Source organism: Ascaphus truei, chromosome 17 (assembly GCF_040206685.1).
Source record: "Ascaphus truei isolate aAscTru1 chromosome 17, aAscTru1.hap1, whole genome shotgun sequence".
In the NCBI taxonomy this organism is placed as follows: domain Eukaryota; kingdom Metazoa; phylum Chordata; class Amphibia; order Anura; family Ascaphidae; genus Ascaphus; species Ascaphus truei.
Window position 1 is genome coordinate 36,168,671 of NC_134499.1, and position 22,361 is coordinate 36,191,031.

The following is a 22,361-nucleotide window of genomic DNA, read 5'->3' on the forward strand; positions in this document are numbered from 1 at the left end:
GACCAATACATACATTTTTACCATTTAGAACTTAGTGGAATGCAACATTTTCTAGACCGGAAACCTAAATGGGAATAAGCTCTGGATATGCGGCCGATTAGAACGCATGCGTTAAGCAAAGTAGTCAGTTGCATAGTCCGTATAAGTGACACATGTCCCCTGCTACATATTGTTGGATCTCAGAAAATATCAACTTTCACAGTGGGCGTGTTTTACCCAAAGTAGAGTATTTAACACCAACTTAATGAAGACTTTGTTTGCGAGTTAGGATTGCTACTTAAATGGCCATATGGTAATGGGTCTTTAATTTATTAAATACAAATCTTAAAAGTCATAGTCCATTTGTTATAGTGATTAAACATCATATTGGGGAGATACTATACTGGAAAGATAAAGCAGCAATACAAAATAACTTCCAACGGATTCCATGATGTAAAATGGCAGACTATGGGCCTCATGCAGAGAGCAGCGCTAACAGGGAAAGCGGCATGTATTGGCGAAATCTGCCTTTAGAAAGGCAGATAATGGGGAGTTTTAAAAAAAGCGCCATTTATTTATTTTTTTCTCAGAATTTCGCCGCGCGGCTGGAGAGAACAGAAATCTCTCCAGTCTTGAAAACGGCCGTATGCAGAGAGCAGCGAACACCATCTAGTGGCTGTTCGCGGCAAAAAAATGGCGCGATTTTCAACATTTCTCCTCTCCACCAAGCAGCTGGCGCTCCGCGGCCGGTGGGGGAGAAAAAAAAAATCGATTTCTTTCCCACTAGTTTCAACAGCGCTCATAGCGCTGTTTGAAACTCTCCATATGCAGAAAGGATTGTAAATGCAGTTTTATGCCCTTTCTGCATATGGAGAAAAAAACTCTCCAATAAAGCTAAAAAAAATTCCCCTCTCCAATTCTAAATAGCGCTGCTCTCTGCATGAGGCCCTATGTATTGTATTGCATGTAGTTAAAGGTGACACTGTGCTCATTTGCATGTCATTTCCCAGAATCCCTGGCTGCAGTGGAAGCACTGTATGCTAGGAGATAATGTTGAAAAGCAGGATTGCAGACCTGTCTTGAGACATGTCAATGTGCTCGCAAGTGATATTTTTATTTTCTAAATGTAGGAATTCAAATTTGGAAATCTATTTCTTTGTCTGTTCTAAAGAACTTGTGAAAATATTATATATTTTAAGGATCCCATTTCTGGTGCTTTAAAGACACCGTCTTGTACAATTTTTTTTTTTTTTTATCCCAGTCTTGGAAATATGTTGAACTGGGCGGATAAAAGAATTTAGAGAGCTTCAGCGCACTAAAAATGGAAGTGATATTCCAACTGTTACTGCGAGAAAAAAGGAAAGTTCCAGCAAGGCATACAGTAAATGAAGATATTATGTATTAGGGATGGAATGAATCTGTCACTTTGACAGATTGTGAGGCAAGGAACAGATTAACAGATTACTCATAGTCAAAATGCAGCTCACTGTGAAAAATGTGCAGGAAATGATAAGTGTCGGTTTGTGCTGATTTAATGATATTTTCAAAGTATAATAACAATATACGAACATAATGGAACGTAGCACCAGGTTCTGTTTCTTGTAGCATTGGGGATGTAGACATCTAACAGGGGTCACCCCACCACATTCGGGCACACTTCAAATTCTCCCTTGGGTTCTCAGATAATTTAGGAAAATCAACAAATGTTTCTGTGATTTAAATGGACCGCTTTTGTTGGAATTGTTCATCATATATCCTGTCATCAGTTAAGAGCATTTTTGTTCTAAGCCACTGTTGGTTTTCAAGTGGAAGTGACAATTAGCTTTAAGTGGGGGTGTTCCTTCTCTGGGTCATTTTAGAAAAGATTCATAGTTATATACTATTAAAAATGAATCCTTTGTATTCCAGTTTGAATTACTTTATCTTTACCCCACAGAGGAACAAAAAAACAAAACAAAAAAGGATGCTGAAAAGACAATATTGGACCCATACTTTTATGGGAGAACCCTAAAATTACTATTGTACAGGAGGCCCTATTTAAGATTATCAAAAGCTGTTCCACATACTACTTTAACCGGTTTGTGCACGAGGGACTAATCACTCACTCTAGCACCAACTGCAGGGGAAAGGACCACATCTTTTTAATTTGCAAATCTACACGTTCTGGTTTAAAACTAAAATAACCTTTATGTGATGGATGACGTACAGTGCCCTATTATGTAACAGTTTTGGTAAATGTATGAATTTTATACCTATTTTTATATAATACTAGCTGATATACCCGGCGTTGCCCGGGATGTAAATCCGTAATAGGTAGTATTAGTTATAAATAGAGGAACAGTAGGTTGACTATTTGGTGGAAAGGTTGTATAATGATGTTGAAAAGAAACATGGAAGAAAATGTAATACGATGTTGTTTAAAAATGGTTTATTGTAAACACACCACAGTACAGTGTATATTTTGGTGACATAAGTGATGTAAAAATGTGAGGTGTGTGTCCCGCTAGGGTGTGAGGCGTCGGGTGGGTGGTCAGTACGGGTGGCAGGTGGGTAGTGAGTGCTGGCTATGGGTGGGGCTCCTACTAGGGTGTGAGCGGGTGTGAGGCGGGGGGTGTCTGGTGAGTGCGTGCGGCGGCTGGTCAGTGATGTCGGTGCGTAGGGGTGTGAGTGCGGCGGGTGGGTGTGAGGCGGGAGGCGCACAGCTTAGAACAGTGACTTAGAGTAGACCGGCCAATGAGAGCCGTGGGGGGGCGGGCCATCGGGGGGGGGGGCGAGACACTGGCCAATGAGAGCCGTGGGAGGGTGGGCGGGCGGACCGACGGACCAATCAAATTATCTCCAGACACTCACAACCAAGATTTTCAAATTTATATATATAGATGGTTTAAAGAATAAAGGCTTAGGTGCAATAAACTGTGCTAAATCAGCGAACATAAAATGGCACTACCTAAAACCAGATTAGACATTGTGTTTCCTGTATTAACATGGTACAAGCTTATTAGATTCAAAAACAATGTCCAAACTACATCTCATTAGCATCCGTCACGATATTGTAGCATAACTTGGCGTTTTCTTGCAATAATGTGACATGAGGTAGGTCTTAGTGAACATTAGAGACAAGCTCTATATCTGTGCTCAAGAAATTACTTCAAGGGTTTGTAATAAACATTGCATATCATAATGTCCAATCCACATGAAAACAGGTATTCAACAACTGTGGGCACAGCAAGTTCAGTCCTCAAGGGCCACCAACAGGTCAGGTTTTCAGGATATCCCTGCTTTAGCACAGGTGGCTCATCCAGTCTTCGACTAAGCCACTTGTGCTGAAGCAGGGATATCCTGAAAAACTGACCTTTCGGCAGCCCTTGAGGACTGGAGTTGGCTACCCCCGGTGTACATTGCGTTATGCGATTCCTCAGTGCAAAGGGACTGGAACGTTCCCATTGCAAGGAAGAATATTGAGAGTCCCAATGTCAGCCGGGACTGCTTAGTATTCTCCTGTTTTTAGATAGGCCTATGCACAGTGATTGTATTGATTACAGCTTGAAGCCTTGATAACACACAGCCGTCTCTAATTAACCAGAAAAATGCTTGATTACTTTTTTTCCTCTGCGGAAGAGATTAAACAAGCAGCTATTTCAAGAAATTGTATGTGAAATAACTTTCCTCTGAGAGAAAAATAAAGCCATGCTCAATGACGTCTGATACAGTTACTTGAGTATTTAATGAGCATTCAAAGTCACACGGGGCAAGTTTTACAGTTGGCATCCTGCCTGTGAAATAGGGGTGCAGAAAAGTAACACCCAATTTAAGAAATAAGAACCTAATGGAAATGTTTTTCTGTGGAGCTGTTTTTACAGCAGTCAGGAAATTTGGATCCATCACACCTATTGATTTCAGCAAAATTGGTCAGGTGTTGTGTGTAATTGACACTAAAGCACTTACCTAAGCAGCATACTGATTAATGTGTGCAACCTAAGGCAGGGGTGCTCAACTCCAGTCCTCTAGGACCCCCTAACAGGTCAGGTTTTAATGGTATCCCAGCTGCAGCACAGGTGGTGCAGTCAAAAACTGAGCCACTGATGTGGCCACCTGTGCTGAAGCAGGGATATCCTTAAAACCTGACCTGCTGTGTATGTCCTGAGGACTGGAGTTGAGCACCACTGTTATAAGGCATAGCCGCCAAGTTTGCCAACTCTAGTTGAGCCCCATGTTAATTATCCAGTCCTGGTTTTGTATTCCATGTATTGTCCTGACAGCAACCTTTGTATAATAAGGTAAGATCTGGAGAAAGGCCCATTCGGGTCATTATCACAAAGCTCACCTGAAGTTAGTACGGCTCCGGCGCCAGTCTTACCTGCAGCACGCGCGCCTGGCGGCGCGTGCACAGTTGAAAGCCGCATTGTGCAGTCTGTAAGGGAGCGATGGAATGTGCGGGCGGGGCCATGACAGGGGGCGCGGCCATAACGGGGCATATCTGCCCTTCCATTGGCTGCGCGCTGACCACGTGATCGTGGCACGGGAAAACAAAATTCTTGTGTTCCCTGCCAGTGTACGCATCATTGCACTTTGCGCGCCCACACACACACGGCCACTGGGGCCTGCCCAATAAAGGGTGTGGCAGCCTACATTGAGGACTCAGCCATAGCAGGTCTCATGTAAGGTTTTCAATGTGTGAACAAGCTTTAAAGTTCTGTGTCTGAAGCCACACTTAGGGACCATCGGATTCAAACCACAGTCTTAAGGCAGACCTGGGGCCTCATGCAGAGAGCAGCGCTATTTAAAATCTCGCCATTTTCCGGAGAAAATCGCGCAAAAAACAGCTGAAAATGGCGAGGTAGGAAAAACGCGCCATTTTTTTTTTCTATTTGAAAATCTCGCCGCGCGGCTGGCGAGAAACTACATCTCGCCAGTCTGAAAAATATCCGAATTCAGAAAGGCGCGCTCGCCATCTAGCGGCTGTTTTTGGCGCGATTTTCTTCAATTTTCTCCGCCAACTAAAGTTGGCAAGAAGCAGGAGCTCGCCGGCTATAGGGAAAAAAAAAAATGCGTGATTTTTTTTCCCCCTTTCAGCTGCGCGCATCTCCTCATTTACAATTCTCCACATGCAGTAATGCTAAAAATAGCGGATTTCGCCCATTTCTGCATATGGAGAATAAAACTCTACATTAAACCTACTTTTTATTCCCCTCTCCAATTTTAAAAAGCACTGCTCTCTGCATAGGCCCCTTGGTCTGAGAAAACGATACTAAGTAACTATAACTAACTTATTCTATATGGTCAAAGGTGCCATTTGGGCCATTTTTGTCTGAAAACAGCCTGAACAGCGATTTTGGACTATATATAATCGCCCCCTCAGGCTGCGCTTATAGTAAGCGCGAGACGACGGCTTGGTCGCAATCACTGGAAGTCATCTCAATTTGATTTTTCCTGCGACCGCGGCCTGACGTCGCCGGCACTATAAGCGTAGCCCAAGACTGAGTTCGGTTTTAAGTTCTCAGGGAACATAGACTCAGAACACTAGCCAGAACCACAGCTAATAAAAACAATGACATCTACAGTATGAATTTGGTTATACATGTGGGATACTTATTCTGTAACAAATTTGTATTATATGTGAATAAACATTAATATACAAATTGAAAAAAATCATATCTATGCTTCTCCGAGCAAAAATGACGGAGGAAAACTGCTGTATTTTATTTAAATAATAATCTTGCTGCCAGGGTAGAGTTATTAAAGTGTCTTAAAAAGTGATTAGTTTTACTGACAATGTAGTTAGCTTGAACCGATTGCTACAGTAACAACATAATGAATGTTTTGAAGATATGTGAAAACGTTGTGAAATAATATTCTGGTCAAATGATGTATTTCCTTTTCGGTTCACCAGGGATTGGTTAAATGCCTTCAGCCCGCCTATCATCCCTACAAGCCAAAATCAGGACAAGAACATGGCTTCTTCGTTCAAGCTTAAGCAATCCAGCCTCAATGCATGTAATGAAGGTAAGGAGACCAGGGGAGCTGGCAACGAAATCCTAATCAAGAATAAGCAATTTGATGCATTCAAGAACCTCACAGATTCCTGTGAGAGACGGGTAAAATGTCACCGTTTTTTATTAGGTACAATACAGAGCACTGCAATAACGGATAACAATATGATCCTATATCTTTCTCCGGGTATGGAAAATTCAAAGAGAGAACTCATAAATCTCAGCCATATATGTTGACTGCCCAAGGGATGAAGATGTCTTAGTGATGTACTATCCAAAGCACATTATGCCTCTCAAATTAGGGATCATATCAGTATGTACATTTGTAATTGCTTATGACAAGAAAATAGAATTTTGCTGTCACAAAGGAACCGAGGTAGGAAGCCTTGAATATGTTATATTAGGTGTCCACAAAAAATAAAGAAAATAGGACAGTGATCTTGGGGCGAAGGTTAGTATTCAAAGAATGTCTACAGATACACAGGGGAATGGCTCCATTTCACTTCCATGCCATGTGTAAATGCATTAACCCTGTATTGCAGTCAGTATACTGTAGGTCTTATGTAGGACTAATATATAAATGGTTATGGTGTTCTTATTAATTCCTTTATTTCTAATCACTATAACTTTTAATGGATGTTTATTTTTGAATTATAAATATAATTACATCTATGGCTCACTAACTTTGCTTTTCAGATACATTAAAACATGTAGAGAGAGTTATCATTACCACAATAGATCCCAATGTTATTTACAGGGATTTATTCACTATGTACTTATTGTATTGTCAATAAAATGTCCCTCCATTTGCAAGCCTTGGATTTCACATAGTAATGGTCAATTAACAAATATAAGATTCTGTTTGAATTAAGCTTCCTAAATAGCTCTTTCATCCAAAGCACATTACAAATGTAAGATTATACATTACAACCTAAATAGGATATACCATTTATATACCTCATAAGTAAAGATGTACATTAGCGCGCAACAAACAATTTGATGAAACGGTCGACATTTAAAAAAAAAACAAGGGGCTATGTGTAAAACATCACTAAAAATTATTTTGGCATGAAAGGGACGCACAGAAGAGTAACCATTCCACGCATCTTGTTGCACCAAGGTTTAAAACCGGTTTCGATGCGTTGCATAGCACATACATCAATGGGTTTTTCCAGACGAAAAAAATTACGCGCGCGTGAAGTTAGCGCCAGAGTTTGGAAGTGGTCAGTGTCGCACATATGCCAATTATATGTATTAAAAAAATGCGAGCGTGCACCAGAAATACATTAAACGTATCCGTCAACTTTTTCTTGACGTAAAAGACGAATGGAAGTAGCAGCAAAAAATGTATCTGTACAAACATAACGCAGTGCAAAGAATAAGCAAACGTGAGCCAAATATAAGAACGTGAATAATGACATACCAAAATATTCTGCTATAGAAGGGGCGGCCAACTGCACTTCTCAAGGGCCACCAACAGGTCAGGTTTTAAGGATATCCCTGCCTCAGCACGTGGCTCATTCAGTCATTGACTGTATATACTGTGGCAAACGGCTCCCTTTATGTAGCGCTGCCGTTTGCCCAGGCTCTTAGCGACAGTCTTCTAGGGTTTAATTTATAGAAAAGGAGGACAAACACGTGCATACACACACAAGAGGCACTCAGCCCTCAACCTTCAGCGGTTTATTTTTCCATCAGTGTCACTAAACATTTCAAATACCGTCACTTTAAGAAACACAAGAAATCATAAAAATAACATCTACTCCTGTCAGAATCTAACTCACAGCATATCCCTATCTGCAATGTTGGCTGGGTAAGCCAGTCAAATAACACATGAAATTATATCTTGGCTTTATTGAGCCTGTTCCTTTATCCAGGCAAAACATACAAAAACAACAAAATAACAAACTCCTATCCCTTTGTAAGGGCTAACTTACTTGCCTGGACCCTATCTGCAGGACTGGAGGGATATTCCCATTACCAGCCTAGCACCCCAAAGTCTCAGGAGGTACCTTAAGCAGGTGACCCTCCATGTCAGTCTCTGGCAGGTTCCTGGGTCCTCTGTGTCACGGAAATATAGGTCTCTAGGTGTCTTGATCGCAGCACAGCCTTTGTGCTCAAGACAGTGTCTGTGTGCAGGCTTCTCTGCTCTCCTTCTGTCAGTCCAAATGTGAGCTAAGGAATCTCTCCTGTGTCTCAAATGAGGCTTTTTACAGAGTTCTCCTTAGTCCAGGTGGAGACCAGCTAATTGAGTGGCTTCAATTAACTATCTCTCTGCTGGATTCTCAGAGCTCTGAGGCTGCTTTATTTAAACAGGGATAAGTCCCTGTTACACCCACACACACACACATACATGTACACACAAATACATACACACACCTATACATACAGACACACACAATTTGTTGAAAGCACTCCTGGAGATGCATAGAATACCAATAAGAACTTAGCGGTAGAATAGGTGCTCGCTGGATGATCTGTGTTCACCTCTCCAGATCAAAACAATAGAAAATGTCCACGGTACTCCAAAATTAGAAAAATAAAGGTATAGTCATTTAACACATCATAAGAAACAAACAATAAAATCTGAGCAACGTTTCGAGACAAAAAACTGCCCTTTCTCAAGCTTGAGAAATGTTTGTTGTAATTGTGAAGTGCTGTTGACATGATATAAATATATAAATAACAGAAATGGGAGAGACAGAGCAGGTACCATATAGTGTAAATCTGGGTCCAAAATGTATTAATACAAAAAAATAAATAAGGATGATGTTAATAAGCGCATGTGGAGATCACATACTAGCGTGATGACGTCACATGCAAAAATGGGGCGGACCCGGCGCGTTTCATCACGGGTCATGTAACTTCCTCAGCGCTAGTGTGTGTGTGTGAGGTGTTTGGAAGTTCCAGCTCGCCCTCCACGTGTGGGAAGGATTACCATCTCTCCCTGGCTATCGGCCCCCGCACCACTCTCGGACTGTTGTGAGCAGCCACGAACGTCTGTTGCAGGAACAAGGCAGGTTACTGCCTATTGATGCAGATGGTCGCTTTACAACTGGATATACTCACCATCACTCCACCATGATATTATTATCTCCACATGTGCGTATTAACTTCATCCATGTGAGTGTGCCCACCTCAAGGCTTCTTTATTATTTGTATTAATACGCTTTACACCCAGATTTATGCTATGTGGTGCGCACGCTCTCCCATTTCTTTTAGGTACTCTCTGGATGTGGTTCATCCTTTTCCTGAAGCTGCGGAACTGCCGCTGCATCACCTATAATCAATTGTTTCCACTCGAGGAAAATTTAACCCCACGAGGGACTCAATAAAGACGCTTTTTTTCCACTGGTTTGATTCAAACTTTTCACTTGCACTTTTTATATTATGTACAGTCAAATAATACACATCTATGTCATATATATGTCACATATTAACATCATTTGCATTTTACAAATCTCCATATTTATCACATTAACATTTTCAGCATTTTTTGCTTTTTTCAGTTTTACACACATTTCACTGGGAATACCCCATAGTAGCACTGTTTTGTGTGTGTGTGTGTGTGTGAGAGTGTATGTGTGTGTGTGTGTGTATATGTATATATATATATATACATATATATATATATATATACACATATACTCACACATACATACACTCACACTTTTGAACAATCAATAAAGGTGGTAGAGTGTTATATAGCTGAATACCTTCACCCTCCAATACATGTTGAGATATCCACCTGCCGCAACAAAAGTTATTTCTTGGTATTAATGTGATTCATCGGCCTTTAAATGCCAGCCGCACGGATGTTTTTCAATTACTTCCTAATTCTAAAAGAGCTTTATACCCAGAACATAAGGGGAAAGAACATAGTGATTTAAGAGTCAATATTACTTTGTTCCGTATGCTCTTACAAGGTTTAAAAGGCCGTGTAAACTCTTACAAATAAAACATGGAAATGAAACAATGACATTTTTAAAAGGTTAATATAAAGTACCTAAAACACATAAAATAGTTCATTTTGCATAGTCCTTTGTATAAATGGCTTATACATAGCAGTGAAACATATTGATTTTTTTTCTTTGCAGAAACCATATTTTGAGCTGTGTCAACCTTTTCCTAAGTTTGTATTATTCAGTGTTTGTTTTATGTCCTCTCTAAATGTTATACTGCCTATTAGAGCACAAATATTCTGCATGCTTCACTAAATTCTAGGTGGGGCCACGGGTTGTCTGATTTACAGCCATTCAATGTGTTATCATTATAAAAAGGTTCCCTTTGCTGTTGGTATGCACAGTTCTGAATGTCCAGAGATCCTCAGTTTAGTAATTGGACATGTTATGATTCTCTGTCACGAAGGTAAAACCATTTCTGGCAGTTATTGTCCATTAACCCTTTTTACCAGCCAGGCCCCACATACCTCCCCTAACCTCATCATGCAATTGTTGACAATGAGAATAATCCATTTGTTACTCTCGTCGTTCTGCACTTCCCAAAACAAACATGTAAATCTTCATCTGTCATGTTTCCAGAATTCTCAGTCAGTGAAACTATTTAACTAAAACCCTCACGTTCGTTCAGAAGAACCCTGGGAAAGCAACTTTAATTCTCCACAGATCAAAATGCAATTAATATGCACGTGAGATGCTATAAATCGGCATCGTAATATATTTGTGAGAGTGCATCAAATCTCAAATTGCTACAGATGGCTGAGTCAGTATATCGGCGGCAAAACGAACAGGCTTGATTCATGAGGTTTACACCTCAAATGTTGGTTCCACTTCAGTTACTAGAAAACTTGCTGGTCTCAATCATTTTAAAGGCTATTTTTTTTTATTCTCTGAGGAAACTTACTCTTTCAGCACCTTGGGGACCTGCGTTGAATGTAAGCATCCTACCCTGTAAAATGGTTGAATAACATGTATTTATTTCTAGGTCCTCAAAGTAAAAATCTCTCGAAACAATGTAACTTAGAATAGTCCCAACATCACAAACCGTTACTAGATCTCTCTTGCTGATTGTGTGGGATGTCACAATGGTGCCTCTTTTCTCCATTGCACTCGGCAAGGACCCGCGTGGTTTTGGACATTCAGTACAGAACCACATGGGCGAGCAGGTTGTTGCCAGTGATGCTCATGTTATAGCAGAAGCCTCTGTAAGTAATTCCCCATTTTTTGTAACAGTATTGGAACCGGGGATTCCTCCGGAGCAGAACCGCGCTATTTCAGCTCCCCCAATAGTAAGCCGCAATAGATGATTTTCAGCTTTCTGTTGGTTGAGATTTGGCCGTCATCATGTGTTTCCTGGAGGAAGATTTAAAGAAGCACATTTTTTTTACTATAGCTTTGAAGCAGGGGGTCTCCGTAGCTGAACCCCATTAATTATAGCTCCGGGGGCCCCCTGCTTCCAGAGATACTTACCTCCAAAGGGGGTGGCGGTATCTCTGCGCTTTTCAAAGCTCCTGCATCACACGCGCTGGATGATGTCACGGCTTCCCATTGGTCTGCAGGGCCATTGCGTGATCCCTGGTAGCTGAGCGGAGCGGCTACCGTCTCCTCCTACAGAGGTATATCTGGAAGCAGGGGGACACCAGAGCTGAAATGAATGGGTTCAGCTCCGGAGACCCCCCCTGCTTCAAACCTATGTAAAAAAAAAAATGCCAATAAAATTGCTGACCTGGATTACTCCTTTAACCTTAGTAATTTCACCAGGAAATATCTCAGTAAGGGAGCAGGGAGCCCCCAAGGTCCAATGCTATAAAACAAAGAATGGCTGCTTTCAAGTTCTAGATATTGCTATGATTTACCGTAATTTAAAGTAATAACGTAGCTTCAAGTTCTCTTTTATAGTTTAACGAGGGATAGAATATAGACACTGACAGGTTCGCTAAACTACTGTACACACACTTGGGGAACCCATTTAGGGGTGTTTGCGTTGAGGGTTTTGTCAGTTTTTACTGACTATAAGCTTTTTATCTCTCTTTCTCAATAGAATAAAAATGGTTATACAGATTTCAGAATCCTTTGACAAACATCTGGGTTAGCATCCTATACATGCATTTATAGATTGTGTCTGATATTAATGCTTATGGGATGATTACAGGGTCTAATAAGAGACATCAAACACAAATGTCAGGTCTTAAAATAGGATTATTATTTTTTATTTCCCCTCAGGTGATGATGGTTTTGTTGCTGAAGATAAAGAAGAAGTCTTAACCCTGTTGTATGATCCATGTCTGAACTGTTATTTTGACCCTGAAACCGGAAAGTATTATGAATTGGCTTAGCATATAATTGACTCTTACTTGGGTTGTAGCCATATTGCTATTTTGGATAAATACATTATATAGCATTAATTATATATGTGCTAGAAGATTTATGTCTATATATATATATATCATACAAATGTGCTTAAAATAAAGAAAGTGATACTATAGTAATGTAATTGTGTATACTACACTCTAAAATACCATAAAGTGAACAAATAGGGGAGAAAAATGAACAGAATTACAACAAGAATGATCTTAAATAAAACTATAAAATATCTTTGTGAGCACTTGAAATGTCCATCGTTTTTGTACAAAATAGAATGTGGAATCTCTTGAAGTGTTACTGCAGCTGCATCGGACTGACCAGCTCATGTAGAATTGTGTTTAAAAGTCCTTACTGCAACAAACTCTGAGATGCGGCACAAGTAAGGAAATCAGTCCCTGCACGGATGACTCCACAATCACGTGGTGGTGTTTCCTGGAGTCCTCCGGGTCTCTCCACATTCCGGCTTGCTTGATCTTCCTTTTTCTGTCCACTTTGGCACTCATGCTCATGGATCCAACGCGTTTCATTATACAGATGACTTCATCAGGGTTGCGGTTTGCAGTGGCAGATTTCCTGATAGGTCAAGGCCTACGGCGGCATGCAGAGGCCCTGCTCTCTTCCCCACTGATTTTCGGGAGAACATGGGGCCTCTGTAAATGTCTCTTACCTTAAGACGACATCATGTCATGTCATTTGACGCTGCAATGTTGCGGTGCCATGGCAACGAGATACCGTGTGACTTCATGTTGGTGACGTCCGCGGTGCCATTTGACGCCGAGGTTTAGAAGGAGAAGGAGGGCAGTAGCAATGGTTAAGTGACTTTCCGATAGGCCCAAGAGCGCGGAAAAAGTATATGGGGGCAGACATTTTTGCCGCCCCCAGATTTAGCCGCCCTAGACCCGGGCCTAGTGGGAAGTCCGTCACTGCACGTTGGCCAACCATCTCGGCTGGTGGATGCTTGGGACGTCCATGTAGCGATTACAAGCTACTGCCCTCGTGTACAGTATGTGTCCATAACAATATTGAATTTATCTACAGAATTATTTAAATCTAAAAAAATTGGTGTAAAATGTAAGTAAACAGTAATCCCATATTGTTAGAATTAAAATGGGAAAACATATTAATGAGGTCCTGCTCCGCTCCATCCCAAACAATAATGCTACCATCTATGAAACAGCCATAGAGGGTCAGGGCCGCCCCACTTGCTGGTCCAAACTTGCTTATCCTCCCTGCAACCCAATAACACAGCTGGGGGCGAACCTGGTCCCCGTGGCCGCTCCACAGATCTGCAAATGATCTTCCTCAAAAAGAAAATAATAATGTTTTCAAATGAATTCGATATTAGATAATAAAAACAGTTTTTGTGTAAAAAATCATTCTCTATCCTGATCAAGAAAATATTGTACTGCTTCAAATACCTTTTAGATGGTCGATAGAGGTGTAAAGCGAATGTGCGTCGCCCATCTACATGTCACTTTCCATTTTATGTCCAAGAGTAAGTCGATGAGGTGCAAAGTATCCTGTAGATGGGATTTTAGACAAACAACATATTTTTGCACGAAATAGTTTGCATATTCTGACAAATGTAACATCATTGACTCAATCCTGGACACTTGGTCTTCCAGGAGCTGCAGACAAACGTATGCACGTTGGGTAGGTGGTGAAATAACAATACCTTTGGATGTTTAATATACACATTGTAGTTCTGCATCAGTACTGATACCCATTCTCTGGGACTCCTTGAGGTGAATAAGATATACTGTACTGTTTGGTGCTGAATAGTTGGATCCCAATTAAGTTTTATATAGGATGTAGCATCGTTAAGCAATCTATAAGCTTCCGTGACATAATCACATCGATTTTGTAAAGCGGTACTTCCACCCTTACTTGCCTGCCTAAAAACCACATTGTCCATACTCTGCAATTCCGATCAAGCTTTGCTCTTATTGATTGTCAAATTTCTCTTACACTTCTTTCACCACTTGCAAAGATGTTGAAGATCATTTAATACAAGGGTATAAAAAAAAAAATCTTTAAAAAAAACACCTTTCGAGTGATATGGTAAAATAATGATTTACGTTTAAAGGGGGTCTGGACAATGCAACAATTCTCCCCGTCTTGTCTCCCCCGGTGCTCGCGCCCCCCCCTTACCTTGGTGCAACATCACATGATCCCGTGGTGTCATTTGACACCGCGTTGCCATGGAGACGAGTCCTGAAGCCGGAAGAATCAAGGTAAGTTGAGTTGCAGGGGCCTCACGCGATCCCCAAGGCATTTAATTTAAATGCCAGTGGAAAAGCGTGGGGCCTCTGCAACCGCCACGCCCCCACAGAAACATCTGACGAAGCATTCATTTTCGAAACGCGTAGTTCCGTGCCGGTGCTCGTTTTTATTTTTGGACCCAGACGGCTGCCGTACTTCCGGCAAGATTCCCTGGTACCGGTCCCGCAGTCGGACGCGCCCACGGGAGCTCCCCAGGAAGCAGTGTATCTGTCGGATCGATCCGTGGCTGTACTGGGCTTTTATGCCGTGTGAGTGCTTTATGTTTACATGTTTTTATGACATATTAAACCTTTGGCTTACGCTAATCCTGGCTCTGCCCACTCTCTACACTTGGGCACTTGGGAGAGGAGCCACCCGCTTACCACACCTATTTGGTGAACACTGAGAAGACGTGTCTGATTCCATATAATTAGACTGTAAGCTCCTCGGGGCAGGGACTCCTCTTCCGAAATGTTACTTTTATGTCTAAAGCACTTATTCCCATGATCTGTTATTTATATTATCTGTTATTTATTTGATTACCACATGTATTACTACTGTGAAGCGCTATGTACACTAATGGCGCTATATAAATAAAGACATACAATACAATACAATACAATATACCATCTGACATCAGACTGACATCTGAAAGATCATCACTCTGAGGGAAGGGGCTCACACAAGGCCGTGTGAGTTGTTTCATATTGATTTATACCCATCCCTCCCCTCCTGCTACCCCTTTCCCCTTCCCCCTTCCCCCTCCCCCCAATTATACTGGGGGAATATTTTATGTTTAAGGCGTTAACCATTTGCCTTGATTATTGTCTTTCTAATTTCTGAGTTTGACAGCTTGTACTGACCACTATCCTGTTTCTTTTGTATGTGTACACTACTTGCTTGTTTCACAGAAAATGTTACCGAAGATATACAGTATTGTATAAAATTTGAATGTGTCTTATTGCATGGTGTTAGAAGCAATATGAAAAGGATCTCAGCTGTGCTTCTAATACTCACTTGTTCGTTGTTTTATTCTAAAACAGAACCTGGAAATTAAAATGTGTTTGTACTTCAAACTCATTTGCAAATATATTACATTTTAGTGCCCTAATGTTTGCTGAATAGGCTTAATATGAAATGTCACTGCTTTTTTTCATTACCAAATGAAATAGAATTGGACAGTTTTAAATTTCAAGAAGGTTCAATATGTATTGTTCTGCAGCAAAACCAGCAACTAGATTAGATATAAAAATAGATTTTTTTTAAATATATACCCTATTTCATAGATTCTCAGACGCATCATTTTTTCCCATTTTCACGTCTGTTATTGGGATGCGTCTTAGAATAGATGTTTAAAAATATAACGAGTCTGCAAGGTGGTGGTGCTGGAACAGCCGCAGCGGGAATGTTTCCAGCGCCCAGCAGCAGCTCGGCAGTCTTACCCGGCTCCGACCACGGCCCCACCTGTTAACGGGACCGGAACTGCAGGAGGTGCAGAGGGAGCGCAACAAGATCGCGGAAGTAAACGTAAGTATCACAAGATCCAATGAATGATGGAATTACTTTGCTGGCAACCCTAGTGCAGCTCCCGTAGTAGGATCCAGAGTAGGATCCTTGTTGTAGTGCTGAGCATAAAGTTGTACTGTAGTATAGTATGGTGTAGTGTAACTTACCGTAAAATGGCATAAAAAAAACTTAACTGTCATGCAGCATTGAAACGCAAAGTTATTATGTACGCAGAAGAGCGCGGAAATAGAGCTACAGGAAGTAAATTTACCATAAATGAAGCAAATATTTGCCGCTGGAGGAATGACCGCACTGCCATATTTGCTTTTAAAGCAACAACCAAGTGCTTTACAGGACCTAAGAAGGGAAGATACCCACAAGTAGATGAAGCTGTACTTCGTTTTGTCATTGAGACACGTGCAGAAGGATTGCGTGCCACACGCCAGGCAATGCAACTAAAGGCAATAGAAATTGCCAAATCTCTCGGAATAGATTACAGAATTTTCAAAGCAAGGAGAGGTTGGTGTGACCCATTCATGCATCGTGAAGGACCATCACTCAGGCACCGAACATCTATCTGACTTTCAAGAGAAGCTGCTTAACATCCAGCGATACGTCATTAAATTAAGAAAAAAAAACAAAAGCTACGAGTTTAACCAAATTGGAAATGCAGGCGAAACCTCGGTATTCTTCGATATGCCCCGAAATTATACTGTCAATCCTAAAGGTGCTGAAGAGGTCAAGATCATGAACACGGGTTATGAAAAGCAGCGTGTCACTGTGATGCTATGAAAAACTGCCGATGGGCGAAAGTTTCTGCCTTAAATCATTTTGAACCGCAAAACGATACCCAAGAATGAGATCTTTCCAAAAGATGTAATTGTGCGTGCACAAAAAATGGATGATGGCTGAGCTGATGGAAGACTGGGTAAAAAATAGTCTGGAGTACATGTCCAGGAGCGCTACGTAACACACCTACTGTGTTAGTTCTTGATGCATTTCGTGGACATTTATCTGAACAGCTAAAGAATAAGCTCGCCAGAAGGCGTTGTGACTTGGTGGTTATTCCTGGTGACTAGCCAACTTCAACCCCTCAATGTTTCAGTGAACAAACCATTTAAAGATCATGTAAGGAAAGAATATAAGGCATGGTTGCTATATGAAAACCTTCCTTTGACACCTTCTGGTAAAATTAAGAGGGCATCTGCATCAAAAGTTGCCGAATTGGTGTCAGTTGCTTGGAAGAAAATACCTGAAACAATAGTATTTTGTAAAAATCTGCTCTCTCTCTGCTCGGATTTTACGGAGTGCGGATATTTAACACTCCGACCGCGCATTATTAATCCGCCATGTGGCTAGTCAGTGATGGAAAAACAAATTCAAAAAAGGCGGATTGCCCTTTTTGAGACTGATTTGCGGATCAAAGGTACCAGCTGATCCGAGGCGGAACCAGATTCGCCCAAATATGTTGCCCATTTCTAGAGCTGACAGACACTGGCTTTAAAAAGCGCCCTTAAAAAAAAAAACTTAGTGATCCATATAAGTAGCGGGGGGAAAGGGGATGGCAAAAATCTGTCCGTACAAGGGAGTTTAAGTGTAACAAGGCAGCCCCTGCAGTTTGCTAGCCATGAAGGGGTTACAGCAATCGGACCTGGGTATACTGCAAGAAACATACAGCTGGGAACTACAGACACATAGAATAGTTTGGCATGCATGGGTAAATAGTCCCAGACAAATACAATGATCAACAGGCAATCGCCAATGACATACAGTCCACATAACTCTATGCAATAGAGTGAATCGGTGACTAAATAGTTAAAGCAAAGCAGGAAGAAACCCCACAATTAAACATTAGCAAGGTTGTGGATTTTACATTCCCCAATTATCTAATAAAAGTTCTAAATGAAGTTGAGCCCCAAGCAGATAATCTATATCCAGACAGGTAATGCAATCACAAGACCATAAGAGTTTCACAATGCACAGTCAGTCTCTGCAATACTCATAGTCCAGCTGGACGTGGCATATAATGGACATTTGAGAACTGCAGTCCAATCAGCCCACATTCCAGGCACGATGATACGCCCGTATCGGCTGCAACAGACCCTGGACTTTGGGCAGCCTGGAGAACAAGCAGATTTTACTAAGGATACACAGCCAAGTTGTACAGGATGTGATTTCCTGAAGAGATAAACTAGACTACCGCTCAGCTTAGGATTCAAAGATTATAAAAAAATAATTTGATTCTGTCTACACCTCAGCAGTTTTAAAGGCATTAAAAAGACAAAGTATTAAATACGTTTACATTTACGAGAATGCCACATCAACTATTAGATTGCATAAAGATACAAGCAAGATGGGGATCAGCGAGGAAGTGTGGTAGGGAGACACCGTGTCACCAAAGCTTTTTACAGCAAGGCTTGAAAAATGGTTCAATATATTGAATTGGGAAGAAAAATGAATCAAAATGAATGGTGAATACTTCAGTCACTTAGGAGTTGCAGATGGCAGTGCTATTTTTGCCACCGGTCCAAAAGACCCCAGGCAACAACTCAGAGAACTACCTGAAGCAATGAACAAGGTGGGCCTCCTTATGAATCTCCCCCTGGGGAAGGCTACTGAAAGCACACGAGGAGCTACAGTAACTGATGAGAATAGAGGCAAGGCTCCACCCAGTGGTTGCACCACAATGCTGTGTCATCAGAGGTATTGTTGTCTTCCAGGTAAGGGGAGCACATGTGAACCACGTTGTGGATATCTTATATACTATATTAGTGAAAGCACTGTATGCCTGTCTGGATGTCCGGTGTCCCTAGGGGAAATCTCATTGGTCCCTTGGGCCGCCCGCCCCCGCACATGTCTCATTGGCCTGAGGCGGAGTGACGGGCCAAACACACACACACACACACACACACACACACACACACACACACACACACACACACACACACACACACACACACACACACACACACACACACACACACACACACACACACACACACACACACACACACACACACACACACACACACACACACACACACACACACACACACACACGGTAGGGGGGGGTGTTACATACATTAGCTTGGGGCGCGCCCCCTTGGGGGGGCGCACGATTATGTAGGGGGGGGCGCGAGCAGCTTGCAGGGAAACCTGGGGGCGCTCCGTGCTGCTGCTTCTATGTCTGTGTCTTGCAGAGGGGGCGGGGCCAGAAGGTCCGTGCTGCTGCTTCTGTCTGTGTCTTGCAGAGGGGGCAGGGCCAGAAGGTCCGTGCTGCTGCTTCTGTCTGTGTCTTGCAGAGGGGGCGGGGCCAGAAGATCCGTGCTGCTGCTTCTATGTCTGTGTCTTGCAGAGGGGGCGGGGCCAGAAGCTCCGTGCTGCTGCTTCTGTCTGTGTCTTGCAGAGGGGGCGGGGCCAGAAGATCCGTGCTGCTACTTCTATGTCTGTGTCTTGCAGAGGGGGCGGGGCCAGAAGGGCCGTGCTGCTGCTTCTATGTCTGTGTCTTGCAGAGGGGGCGGGGCCAGAAGATCCGTGCTGCTGCTTCTGTCTGTGTCTTGCAGAGGGGGCGGGGCCAGAAGATCCGTGCTGCTGCTTCTATGTCTGTGTCTTGCAGAGGGGGCGGGGCTTGCAGAGGGGGCGGGGCCAGAAGGTCCGTGCTGCTGCTGCTTCTATGTCTTGCAGAGGGGGCGGGGCTTCTCTCTGCACACAGACAAGCCCTCCTCTTCCTGTCTGCTTCCCGTTTTCAGCAGCATGGGGGGTTGGGGGATCGGAGCATGTCGCCCCCCCAGGTGAAATTGTGGACTGATTAAGTGTGTGTGTGTGTTTTGGTGGTGGTGGGGGGGGATTGAGTGTGGGTGTGGGGTGTGGGGGGTATTGTGTGTGGGGGGGGGGGGGTTGAGGTTGTGTGTGTGTGGGGGGGGGATTGAGTGTGGGGATTGTGTGATTGTGTGTGGGGGGGGGATTGTGGGAGGGGGGATTGTGTGTGTGTGTGGGGGGGGGGGGATTGTGTGATTGTGTGTGGGGGGGGATTGTGGGAGGGGGGATTGTGTGTGTGTGTGGGGGGGGGGGATTGTGTGTGTGTGTGTGGGGGGGGGATTGTGTGTTTGGGGGGGGGGATTGAGTCCCCCCCCTCCCTGCCCTTTGCCCCCCCTCCTCCCTGCCCTTTGCCCCCCCCTCCCTGCCCTTTGCCCCCCCTGCCCTTTCCCCCCCCCTCCCTGCCCTTTGCCCCCCCTCCCTGCCTTTTGCCCCCCCTCCCTGCCCTTTGCCCCCCCTCCCTGCCCTTTGCCCCCCCCCTCCCTGCCCTTTGCCCCCCCCCTCCCTGCCCTTTGCCCCCTCCCTGCCCTTTGCCCCCCCCCTTCCACTCCATGCCCCCCCCTTCCACTCCATGCCCCCTGCCCTTCCACGCCCGGGCAACGCCCGGTATATCAGCTAGTGTGGAATAAAAAAAATACAAATAATGGTGTAGCCAATAGTGAAAGTGTGAACATCTATCCATCTATACAGACGTGTTAGTCCCACTCACAGATTGTCTATGAATATAGTGGCATATCAGAGACCCACCACTCTCTGATGGGAGCACTGGTGAGGATTCCCCCCATGGATGTGTATGCTGGTATCCAGTGTATCTCGGAAATACGGAAGAAAACTCACAATGGTATAGTCCTAACAGCTTTATAACTCGGCTTTGTACGCTGCAGCATTCAAATACATCCCCTACTGTACATTCTAATCCCCATATAAGCCCCCAAAGAAAAACAATAATTTTTTTCCCCCATGGTATTTATCATTTTGTTGTACTAATTAACTATTACTGCAAACATGTACTTTTTTTTTAACATTTTTAAAGTGTTAAGAATGTGGGTGCTATCAATTTATGGTTATAGCTTGTCATTTAGGCTTCATCTGCAAATACTGTGCCACCAAAAGAAAACAACCGAATATTGCAGATTTACAGTATATGGTTTTAAAAAAAGTACCCACATGTATGAGCATGTTTTAGATTTGCAGTAAATGCACTCAGATACTGCTATGTACTTGGCACATTTTATACGTTTTTTTGTTTAATATTGAAACTGCTGGAAAATTTGATAGTAACTTTATGGCATTCTTGCATCAATTTTAGCACCTGCCTTTCCACAGGGCGTTTTTATTTCACATAGTACCCTGCCCTGCTATTTTCCTTCTTACATTAGTTATTTGAGCTAGAGAGAGAGATCTAAATTTAGACTTCCTCCCTTAGCAGGAAAGTTGAGATGTGAAGCTGTTTGTACATGAGCTGTATTTCAGCTGAAGTGCTTCTAAAACTTGTTACTACAATGTCATCACCATAGCAATAAGATACTCAAGGGCTTATTTAATGATCATTGCTAAATGGTAATACAAAGACAACTGGATGCTGTAAAATTGGGATTCAATTTTGGAGCACTTTTGCTCTTATTCTGCAGCCCTAAATAACCTTTGTGTTGCAGTCTCACAGGGGGGGGGGGGAGGGTAATTAAGTTTATCACGAGTCTTGCTCTTGTACAACCCATCGGGGTAATATTACAAGTCTCCTGAGGGCATTACACATTATGTTTGGACCATCCATCAGCTGCTCTATGGAATCACCTCAGAGCCAATTTTTTTTTACCACTCTGATTAAAGATATCATTTCAATATAAAAACCTCCCTACACATTTATAAGGCAAGAATGACCAAACCATTATGTGAAAAAGCAAAATGTCTCCCCTAGCAGAATAATATTGAATTCCAAGTGCAAATATTGTGTGGGCCCATTTGTGCTCAGCATGAGTTTATTCTCAGGCTGAGTCATAAATCATTCTTACTACTTTATGTAACATGAAATGAAATCAATGGCTAATTACCTAAAGAAGAATTTGCATACAATAATACTTCCAACAGCTTGCTCCTGTTAATCATCATTTAGTGTGCCAACATCTGCAGCTGTATCACTTGAAATAGAGATATTGATTCTTTTCTTCTGCTAGGCAGACCAATGATTTTTGTTTAGCTCAAAATGGCAATTCCTAAGGGAGCTTATTTGCATAATCTTGCTTTGACAATGTGTTTCTTATTCACACGGCGTGCTGTCCCAAACGGTGATAACATGTGCTGAGCCAGGGATATTAGAAAGATGGAGAGGTCTACAGGCAGTGCTGTATTAACCTTTACAGTGCCCTAGTCACGTACTCGGGACGGGACTGGTGCCCGCACAAGAGCAGCGTTTGGGCCATACCGAGTACATCATGTGGCTGCCCAGCAGCGAGATTCCGTGGCAGGGTGGTACCCCGCAGAAAAA

At 42.7% G+C, this 22,361-nt stretch overlaps 1 protein-coding gene and 1 long non-coding RNA gene across 4 annotated transcripts in view; one reads left to right on the forward strand and one right to left on the reverse strand.

Moving 5' to 3' along the window:
- The window catches only part of CFAP20DC (CFAP20 domain containing), a 149,174-nt gene extending 136,655 nt beyond the window's left edge, over window positions 1-12,519 (forward strand). For both annotated transcript variants that reach the window (XM_075574786.1, XM_075574787.1), the window contains 2 exons: window positions 5,870-5,982; window positions 12,152-12,519. In XM_075574786.1, the coding sequence (XP_075430901.1) occupies window positions 5,870-5,982; window positions 12,152-12,264 (226 nt within the window). In that variant the 3' untranslated portion in view covers window positions 12,265-12,519. The remainder of the gene's footprint in view (window positions 1-5,869; window positions 5,983-12,151) is intronic.
- The window catches only part of LOC142468326 (uncharacterized), a 36,854-nt gene extending 17,505 nt beyond the window's left edge, over window positions 1-19,349 (reverse strand). The window contains exons 1-3 of one of the 2 annotated variants that reach the window (XR_012788633.1): window positions 19,143-19,349; window positions 13,711-13,812; window positions 11,745-12,232 (exon numbers count right to left, since the gene is read on the reverse strand). This is a non-coding gene — a long non-coding RNA (uncharacterized LOC142468326). Of the gene's footprint in view, window positions 1-11,744; window positions 12,233-13,710; window positions 13,813-19,142 lie in introns of those variants that run through there. The other variant, XR_012788632.1, reaches the window with a different exon arrangement.
- Between the last annotated feature and the right edge of the window lie 3,012 nt (window positions 19,350-22,361).